Genomic DNA, 10,731 nt, shown 5'->3' with positions numbered 1-10,731 from the left:
TATTCCTTAGAATCATTCCCCAGGAACAATTATTAAACAGGGATAAAACAAAAAACAAAAAACAAAAAACAAGACAGCTCTAAAGATGTATCATTATGCTGTCCTACAAGGACACCAAATATTTGATGTTACTGGGGTTTTGCCTCAGATATAGAACATGTTTAATCATCATTAATTTTTAAAAACATGAATAGAAATACTACCATTTCAACCACGTTTAATTTTTCCGAATTACACATTGTACAGAACCTTCCTCAGCATCATCTTTCTAAATGGCCAGTTCGTACAGTCAATCACATCGCGGGTCAGCGAGGGTCTCAGCTATTTATCTACACGTGACAGGGAGAGGGGGGAGAGGGGCGAACATATGCAGCAGAGAAAGCCTCTTGGAAGTTGTAGTGTAATTGGGAAAGAACGTAGCTTCTTAACAAATAAATCGAATAATGATATGTTGCGTATATCGTCTATTTTATCAATATAAATATACATTGATGAGACAGTATATTATTTAACATATATGTTGATTGATGAGTTATTTTTTATTTATTTATTTTTGCATCTCGGAGAACGCAGCGGAGATTGTTGAAAATTGATGGCGCACCTCTGCACTACAAACCCCATAATGCACCAGTATTTCTACCCACTCTATCATTTGCTATCTGCAGTTTCATTGACTGAATTGCCGGTCCGGGGAAGACAGGCAGCGGGCTGGCTTGTATGCTGCGTGAGTATTGATGTTTGATAGTAAATTAAGTTTGGCTTTTTATCTTTTTATTTATTTATTTATTTTTCGTAATTGGGGAAAAAACTTGAACATTTATTTTTTATATCGGCTGTCAAGATTAAAATGCTTCTAAGTTATTTTATGACCCACAACAGAGTGACTGGTCATCTTAACGACTGTCAGGTAGGTTCCTTTACTTTCTGTAAGTTTAATGTGTATTCATTTGACTGTCATGGTTGACTGATGTTCAGTACTGCTGGGTTTGTGTGTTTTGCGAAATCAGGTGACCACACCTATGGCATTAATTTTAGAATACATTATCTTTTTAACATTAAAGTAGACTGCCATGCAGAATGCACCGCACTTTTATTTTAAGACACTACTATATATTAAAAAAAAAAAAAAAAAAAAAAAAAAGATCCTGTCCGATTAAAAAAAAATAAAAGTAATTTGAATATGTATGTGGGTTGCTTTATGTTTTTGCTTCAGGGATCCGGCGTCAGGGACATAAGCAGAAGAGAAGCAATAATCATTCAAAGGACGTGCGCTGGCAAGTAACAGAGAGCTGTCAATTGGCCCGATAAGCTAAAAAGACATGACATGCTTATTCATTCTTCCCACGGAGTTAGCCAGTTTAACTACTGTGCTAACGAACGTTTTATTTGGCAGTGAACTAATATCTTTTATTTTCTGCGGAACCAGTTCAAGGTTTGGAGGGACATCATGGAACAAATTGTTAAATATTATCGACCCGTGAGAAGAAAGAGGACGTGATCAAATCCCTTTACTTTTCTGTAAGAGGCACAGTTCTGTACAACTGCCAAATCCAATTAAAATAAGAACAGAAGACGCTAATTGAAAACAATACATGTTTGAAAAGTACACTTGGGAATTCACCTGCAAACAGAAATGCAGCAAAAGCATGTCAACACCGAGTTTCACATTTTTGTGGAGAATTGACGGGATCGAGTCATTTTAAATCCTTTTAAACAATCCCTTAATTTGGTGATTTTTTTCCCCACACTGATTTCATAAAACAAACTATTTCTTTATTTCTGTTATACAATTTCTATGAATTCTTCATAATGGCTTCAGTAGAAATCGAAGACCCTAGCATTGACTTACCAAAAGATCCTCATGATTATAACTTGGAGGAACAGAACCTCAAAAAACATTCTAGTAACTTCAGGTCTAAAAGTTTGCCTGTTCTAAACGGATTTTATAGGCAAGACAGTGAGGAATCAATACCAAAATTAATAAACACTACAAGGACATCCCTAAACCTAGACCAGAGCAGTTTGTTCAGTGTAAGTCATGGGAAAGCTGAATCCAGTATTTCAGGGGCAAGCAATGCTGAAAGGACAGACTGTAATAATGTGAAAGGCAAAAGGACTGGGTTTTCACCTTTGCAGATGATCAGTTTTCCAGGTAAAAAGTATATCGGTGTGATTATTTCAGATTGCCGTTGTTTCTTGATTTGTATGTCCTTTCTGACCTTTATCCAGTCCCTGATGGTGTCTGGCTACCTAAGCAGTGTGATTACCACCATCGAGAAGAGGTACAGTTTAAGGAGCTCCGAATCGGGGCTGTTGGTAAGCTGCTTTGACATTGGCAGTCTGGTGGTGGTAGTCTTCATCAGTTATTTTGGAGGCCAAGGACGAAGGCCACGCTGGCTGGCTGTGGGGGGAGTGTTTATTGCCATTGGAGCTGCCATGTTCTCCTTGCCTCATTTCATCTCCCCACCCTATCAAATCCAGGAGATGAACTCCTCTAATAACAACGAGGGCTTGTGCATGAACTTTAATGGGACTGGCAAAGACCCAATGGAGACGTCAGCGTGCCCCAGAGTGCAGGCTGGAAATGACCACTCTCTGTATGTGGCTGTCTTCATCTGTGCCCAGATCCTTATCGGAATGGGATCAACCCCCATCTACACCCTTGGCCCAACCTACCTTGATGATAATGTCAAGAAAGAAAATGCATCGTTGTATTTAGGTAAGAGCAAGATTAATAGCTACACTGTGTTGTTTATATATATATATATATATATATATATATATATATATATATATATATATATATATATATATATATATATATATATATATATATATATATATATATATATATATATGTGTATGTGTGTGTGTGTGTGTGTATATATATATATATATATATATATATATATATATATATAATATATATATATATATATATATATATATAATAACATAAATAAAGTGTATGATCCAGCTCCTTAGAAAGGAGCCATTTACATTGGTCCAGCACGGTAACAAAGGGCAATGCATGCCAGAGATGTGATGGAATGCCTTACAAATGTGACACGTGCATGTGCAGGATCCGCTGTGACCTCAGACAGACAGACAGACAGATAGCTATGAAGGGTTGTTCTCAGGAACTGTAAACATCTTAATGTGGTGGCTGTTTTCTCCAACAAAGTTTAGAGGTTGACCCTTGCTATGGTCATATCTAATTAGTTGAAAGTCAGTTTCAGAGGCTTGTCATTCAGGGATTTTCAGGGACAAGTAATTGGTGTGATAATGAAGGTTGCATATGAAATATAGGTAGGGCTAAGTCCATCAAAGTAATTTCACAATTTTTCCCATTTGCTCCAATTACACATTTAAGTGTAAAATTCTGTAGGTATTTTACCAATGTATTGTATACCTAATTGTCTAAATATTTACTCTTCAAATCATTTATTTACATAAAGGGATCTACTGCAGCCTTGAGATTTTCTGAGGTGTTATGGCCGTTCACTGTAGATTTGAAGTAATAAAAGAGAGATAGACATTATGTACCACCATTTATTGAAACAAGGCGATGGAAGAATTTGTCAAATATTGCACATTTTTTGTTTGGGGAGAGGGGAGTACGATATTGAAGAAAATTAAGGCACTGTACTAATTAACTAATATTTCTTATTCCAGGAAATCTATTACTAATTCAGCAGAAAGTACTACATTATTTTCTGTAACTAATGAAGTAGTTTTAGTACAGTGCTCTCTGAAATACATTTTACCTGTTTTATATTTAGTTTGCAATAAACCCTGATTCATTTCTGGCATTTTTTAAAATAAATCTAATTAAATAATTGGTCTAACACTATAGTTAAACAGTAACGTATTTTAGTTTGCATTTTTATGCTGTTTAATACTGATTGTTTAGCTCATTATCCAGAAATAGTGAAAGATTAAAAATAAAAACAGACTGAAAAAAGATTTGTTTAAAACTGACAAAGCTTACAGTGTGTCCTCTGGTGCTATAAACAGACAAATCTGTCAAGCCCTGAGGAGTACATTTTTGGTTGTATGATGTGGAGGGGGACATTAATAAAGAAATATCACATGAGCTTCGCTGAATTGTTATATGAAACTAAAGTGTTATATGGGGGGGGGGTGCAAACAACTGGAAATAACAATATGTTTGAATTAATAGGAATTCCCATTTTCCCTTTTTTATTATGAAACGCTGTATTGTGTGTGGATGCGGCTCATTTGCAGATACTGTATAATGTCTTCTTTGGCACTGCAAACCTTCCTTGCTTGTGGGGACGGAGAGATCCAAATGCTAGGGATATATGAAGAATATAACAGATATTAAGAACAGCTCTGATCAAACCCTGTACCTGTAGTGTTCCAAAAAATATTTTACAGGACCAGAAAACAGAGCACAAAAACCAAAATGTGCCCTGTTCATACAAAACAGTACTGCTGCTTCAACAGTGGGCTGATTTCTCAAAGAGATGCAAATGGCCTCTTCTTGTTTGTAAACTTTCTTATGTTCTCCATTATGGTCAGCGATACATAAATCACATGTGATGGGGGATTCCAGTGGGGTTTGTCATGTTAATATCTTTTTGAGTAAGGTGTAACTAGCAATGCAGTCAGTTCATCAGCCACTACTTGCCTCTTTCTGGGAGGCAGTGTGGCACACAGTAGTGGATAAAACTGGCGACTGCACTGGGAGACAGGAGGTCCAGGGTTGTCTCTGAAATATCAAAATACAAATGGAGAGTCTTTTGGTAAGATAACTGGATGAGGTGGATGATGAATTGACTTGACCATTTTACACTCCCATTAGCTATATACAGTATATGTTTGTTATTTTTTTATGTGCAGATTTAAAATGTGTTGTAGCAGCACACATGTATTCCCATTGTTAAACCTGGTATCTGGTACTACTTTAGTTTAAGGAAATTATATCCCTTTTTCTTAGGTTATCAGCACTTGTACTCCCTGGGTCATTTCGCCTCAGCAGTGTCTTCTGGGTCAAAGAAATGTGAGTAGCTCAGAAAGCAAGTTAGTCAATCAAGCTAGTGAAGGGGTGGGGAGAATGCCACACTCCAGGTGAATGATCCAGGAAGTACAAGACAGTCAAAAAGCAAGCAGTTTTCATTACCCTAGTGTAGAACCAGATATGTTTTGAGATGAAAATACTTATTTTTTTCTCTCAAAACTGCCATTCTAAAATGAATGTGCATGGTGGAGACATTTTATGGAGCTCTTTTGTTAGCTACAATTAATTTAACTTGTGATATTCTTGCTTTCACTAATGTCTCAAAAGCATATCGAATGATAACGACTAAAATTCTGCATGTCTTTTTACAATATGTTCTAGCATCTGTGCTAACTTCCAGTCTACCCTTAATTTGTCTGAAATGAAAAGCAGGCAATGAAATTCAGTGCTTTTACACTATCAACGTTCAAAGACATGCAGTTTCAGATTGCAAGACATGGCCCATGCATAGTATACAATAAGATGTAAACCAACCAAGCAATAAATCAGATAAATGCTGTAATTAAAGTAGCTAGGCAGATAAGCCATATATTTCAGTGTAATGTAGAGCAATCCTTGCCAACACTGCAAACAACCATGGCATTGCACACACAGCTGTGTGAGGGAAGTCATTTCGGTTTCCTGCTGGTAATTATAGTAAAGCAGCTGTTAGAAACCCATTTTCACCCTGTATACAGGCGGTCGATAACCCAGACTTCCACAGTAATTTGGGCTAAAATGTTCATGTTCATGTTAAAAAAAAATATATGTGTGTGTGTGTGTGTGTGTGTGTGTGTGTGTGTGAAATTCTTTTGACTGCTTCTATAGTAGAACAAACTGACTGATCTACCTGATGCAGCTAACATCTGGCCTTTAGGTATAGTGTTTCATCTGCCAGGCACCAGGTGGATCTGATTCCTGCTTGTCTGCATTTTTTAAAATGGTTTTTACTGAAGTTATCCTTAGAGAACTGCCTTTGTTTGTGACCCTCTGCAAGCTTAGTTGCCAGTATGTAATACACAACACAGTTGTGATCAACGTTGAAGAGGTTAATTGATGTACTGTACATAGGGTTGCCACCTTTTCCACAGACCAAACCCGGTCTGTGGAAAAGGTGGCAAGCTGTCAGCTTAGCTCTATCAAAACTGCAGTAGACTGTAATACAGTTTAACACAATGCCACCAGATCTTGGTACAATCAATAATCATGCAGTATACACAGTATTGTGCTCTTGGTATTTCTAGCGGTCGAACTTGCAAGCCACAAAAATAGCAGCTATGCCTTGTTAGGTTAGAGGCTAATCTTACATGAGACAAGTAGCTATGGTGATGAGTAACGCCGTGGCAAATCAATGCAATTTCTGAAGCGACGATCCTGTCTACGTGCTTTTTTCTTTTTTTTTACAAATAATTTCTGAGTCTGAAAAGCTGTTTGTTATGGTCAGAATTAGTTTACAGCCATTGTGTTGTGGCAGATCGCATAAGGAATATTATCAAATGTTATTAACAGACATTAAAAATGTTTTAAAAAACATTAAAATACATGATTACTTAATGAAAAGTATCTCTTTTAAAATAACTAGTTATAGCATCTGCAATGTCACTGCAGCAACTTGTAGAACAAAGAAGGCCTTTTAAAAACGAGTTACAATATTTGTCGTTCTTATATGGCCCTTCAATTTTAAGATCTCTGTAATTGGAAAGGATTACTAACTGCAGTACACTTTAACGATAGGCATTTGCGAACTCTGTTTCAAAACTTAGCTGCGGTTCATTAACATAACACAGTAGCATGTTCACAGCATCGTGTAGTAATTGTAGGACAGTTTTGCTCGTGTGAAAACTAACAGTAAAGCTGAAACTAAAACGCTTTCAATTTAAAACTGGTTAACAGACTAGCAAGCACTGGCAAAATCAGTTTTTTTTTTATATAGTAGTATCTATACAGATCGACAATAACAGTCCAAAGCAAATTTGAACCATTGTTACAGATTTTCTAAGAAGTCTGGCATAAGTAATTTTGGCTGCTACTTAATTAACCCCTTGTAAAAATATAAAATAATAATAAAAAAAAAAACACAAAACTGCTTAACCCTACAAAAGAACAGTTCTACAGGTACCACAGTAGCAGGTGCAGTTTACACACCCTCAGAGATTCTGATTGCATCATAAATTCCAGATTTCCTAAATCCATTGATGTAAATGTCTGGTCTGCTTCTAATTATATTTTTTAAGCAAATTGGTTCATCACTCACTGCCATTCTCATGTTCACTTTGGCATCTGACACATTGTTTCCCTTGTCCAGTGTGCACTTCTTAACCTGTGCTGCATACCACCAGTCTCAGAGGGTGGGATCGCACACTGTATGCCTCACTGTGATTGGTGGAAGTATTATTGGTGCTCCAATCCAAACTGCCAATAAAGCCAAAATAAATTCCACTCCAAAATGTCCCGACATACGGTATGTCAAAGAAAATATTAAAAGAAGGTTGGCGTTTCTTATGTGATTCACTTAAAACCGGACATTAGGGCGTCTGGGTTTGTTAATTCCTGCCACCCTGACACAGATGCCAATTCCTGGACTGTCCAGATCAAACCTGGACAGGTGGCAACCCTAACTGTACAGTAGATTATAATCAAGTGTGATAACATCAAGTGTCAGTTTTGACTGTGTGTGTGTTGGGGAAGTTTGTTTTTCATGTTGCTATAATGGCATACTATACAGTTCTTTGTCTTCATTCCTCATCTGATCACTGTGTAGTTCAGGCTTTTATGTCTCTGTAGCTTAACCTTCCTTTTGCTTGTGCTGATGAAGCAGGATAGGGCCTTTATTATGCTCTCTTAGCTGCTCTTTCACTTGAATAACATGTGCAAGAGGAGAACCAGTGACCTAAATCAGTCTTTTAAATTAGTATAAAAATAAAACTTAAAGTCCAGTGATCAGAAAGGGTTTAAAAATGGAACTAAAGCTAATAATAAAACTGCAGTACAGTACAGTTAAAAGATCTCCAACTCCTAAACTTGCTCGGGACCCATTTCACACACCCTTATTTAGTTCAGCCTTTTATTTGTTAACATTTTTGGTAGGTTAAACCTTTCTGGTTCAATATGATAAAATATGTTGTAGCTTTCACACATTACAAACGTGGCCAAAAATTAGTTAAATAGCAAAAAAGTTCAATAGTGTTGTCGGTATTCATTAATAGTTAACTCAAGTGTTGTTCATCTCCATTGACGATATGGAAATATTTGGTTTGTTTGTGATTGAGATTAACAGGTAAAGTCTTCTCCCTACATTATCTCATTTGTTTTAAGTACTATCTGTTAATGTGGAGTGCTGTAATCTGCAGAAATGAGCTGTACACAGTGTACTAGTACTGTATGTAGGAGTGTATCTGTACCACACAGCTTATACAGCTCTCAGTGGCATAGCAATACACTGCTGTACAGTATTAATTAGATCATTCTAGTGTACTGCAATGTTAAAGCTAATATATTGTCGTTTTAACTTGTTCACTTGATACCAAAGAACATTCATTTTCACTACTGTACAGTAGATTCTAGGATAACTCAATTGCACTAATTCATCAGTGCCAGGGTTTAGAATTGTGTAATGATTTTCACTTTGTAATAGCAGTTTGTTTTATTGTAAGTACATTTTAAATGAGTAATTCCACTGTATTTTGTATTTTTTTTTGTAAAGACCATGCACAAGATTTGTATAAATACTGTAAAGTTTGGTAGAACGCTTTATTTGTTGTTTGTGTGGAACAATCACATGGTGCTCTTTCACTGAATGTGTTCAGTTTAAAGCTGATTACAATGCCTACACTATTTCATTTCATCAAACTCTTATGTTTTCTTTTTTTTTTTTTAACTTGCATATAAGGGTCACATTTAATAATACATTAGTTATTAATATAGACAAGGTTTTATCAACTGTAGACTGTGAAATCAATTGCAGGAACAATTGAATACTGTACTTGGTGTTGCGTTTTGTAATTTAATCCAAAAAAACCCCCAACAAAACAAGTTATCTGAATATTTTAATGACAGAACATGGGGGTCTTTATAGTTCAGATCTGAAGACTTCAGAAAAAGCAAGATAGTAACCAACACCTCATCTTGTAACCCAGCTCAGCCACTGAATCGTGTTTTGGTTTAGTTTTAAATTCTTACTGCACATAATGCTAGGCGTCAGCCCCTACGGTGTTATACTACTGGGTACAAAATGGAACCCCATGAGATATCCTGAGAAAATAACTCTTATAAATGTGGGTTTTACCGTACAGTGCGCTTAGTAATTTCTCTACTGCGATATCCCATTCTGTAAATGGTAAAGTACAGTGGATGGTGGAGCCATAGTACTGTACAGTAGAAAGCTCAAATAGCTTGCTTCTGTACCAAAAGTCAAAGATCCGCCTGCTCAGGAAATAACCTTTCAAAGCAGTTGGAGGTTGTGTCCATCAAAAAAAAAAAAAAAATATCAAAGACCTCCTTGACTCCTCCTCCTGCACCCCGGTTGGACTGGGACCACAAAACGGAACACATCAGGAGAATCGTTGCTTCATCTGGCCACAAGAATGAGTTTAAAATAAAAAAATAATCTATTTGTATTTTTACTTACCATTCTTACCATACAAGCAGGAATATTAATTTGGTTCCACTCCATATCCCTTTACTGTATGCTCACTTGGATATGTGTAACAATCATGAACTACTGTAACAATGTGCTACCAAGCAAAGTCCTAGACGAATGTTATATAAGGTTTTTGAAATGCCAGTGCTTCTTGGCAAACCACTTGCTTGCTCTCCTTTCTGGCTGTTTTCCAGGACGAGCATTTGGAGCTTCCTGGATTGTTTTTCCTGGACTAGAATTTTCATGATAATCGGCAGCATTATAAATCAATGGGTGGATTTCTAAGTAGCCTGGTTCTGTGTCTAGTGGTTACAGAGCCCTGTATTGTAATCATATACAATGTCCATGCAGTTTAGGAAAAGCCTGTATGGTTGTAGGCAGTCCTAAACAACCCTACAGTATCACGCACCACACTGCAAGTCATTCCTGATTTACGGTAATTAAGTATTGCAGTATATTGGAATTAGTATTTGTATTTATTTTATTTAAGAAAAAAAACTGTATTACATGCATACTACTATAGGCCTAACTGCTAATCACCAAAATAAAAATCAGCTTTGCAGATTTAATTGAAACAACTGCTACTGGAAACTTTATCCATACACTGGATAAAGGGAATGTACTCTACTAGACTCTACCATATGCACAATGTGTTTCCTCCTCTCCTATTTCTGTGTACAAGGCATTTAGGCTATACTTTGGGAGTACTGAGCAGCCAGGTCCCCAGTGTCTTGCTCATCCTCTCCTGCCTGTGGTTACCATAGGGGAATATGTATTTATTAATTATGCCAAGATGACATCAATAATTTCAAAGGAAAATTGTTGTAATCCATGCATTAAATCTGGTATCTTTAATCTGTTGCAGTATTTTTGCAGTAATAAGGCCATAAGGGAATATACAGACTACATCTATTGTATTTGAATTTAATCTGCAATTAAAGCAGATTTTTTAAAGGTAAATACAGCATAAGCCTCATATTCAATACTGATTTTTGTAGTAAGTAGTTGGCTTTCATAGCAAGGCAGGCCAGATTGTTAATTGTGTTCTTTATTGCAGCTGTGCCAGGCT

At 36.5% G+C, this 10,731-nt stretch overlaps 1 protein-coding gene across 1 annotated transcript in view; it reads left to right on the top strand.

Annotated features, from left to right (window-relative positions):
* Positions 1 to 695: 695 nt before the first annotated feature.
* LOC121314346 (solute carrier organic anion transporter family member 5A1-like) overlaps positions 696 to 10,731 on the top strand; it is a 52,336-nt gene continuing 42,300 nt past the window's right edge. Inside the window, exons 1-2 of the mRNA XM_041247495.1 lie at positions 696 to 907; positions 1,214 to 2,719. Of these exons, the coding sequence (XP_041103429.1) occupies positions 1,810 to 2,719 (910 nt within the window). The 5' untranslated portion in view covers positions 696 to 907; positions 1,214 to 1,809. The remainder of the gene's footprint in view (positions 908 to 1,213; positions 2,720 to 10,731) is intronic.

The sequence above is a fragment of the Polyodon spathula genome, chromosome 4, assembly GCF_017654505.1.
Source record: "Polyodon spathula isolate WHYD16114869_AA chromosome 4, ASM1765450v1, whole genome shotgun sequence".
Lineage (NCBI taxonomy): Eukaryota > Metazoa > Chordata > Actinopteri > Acipenseriformes > Polyodontidae > Polyodon > Polyodon spathula.
This window is presented reverse-complemented; position numbering and strand designations above follow the sequence as displayed.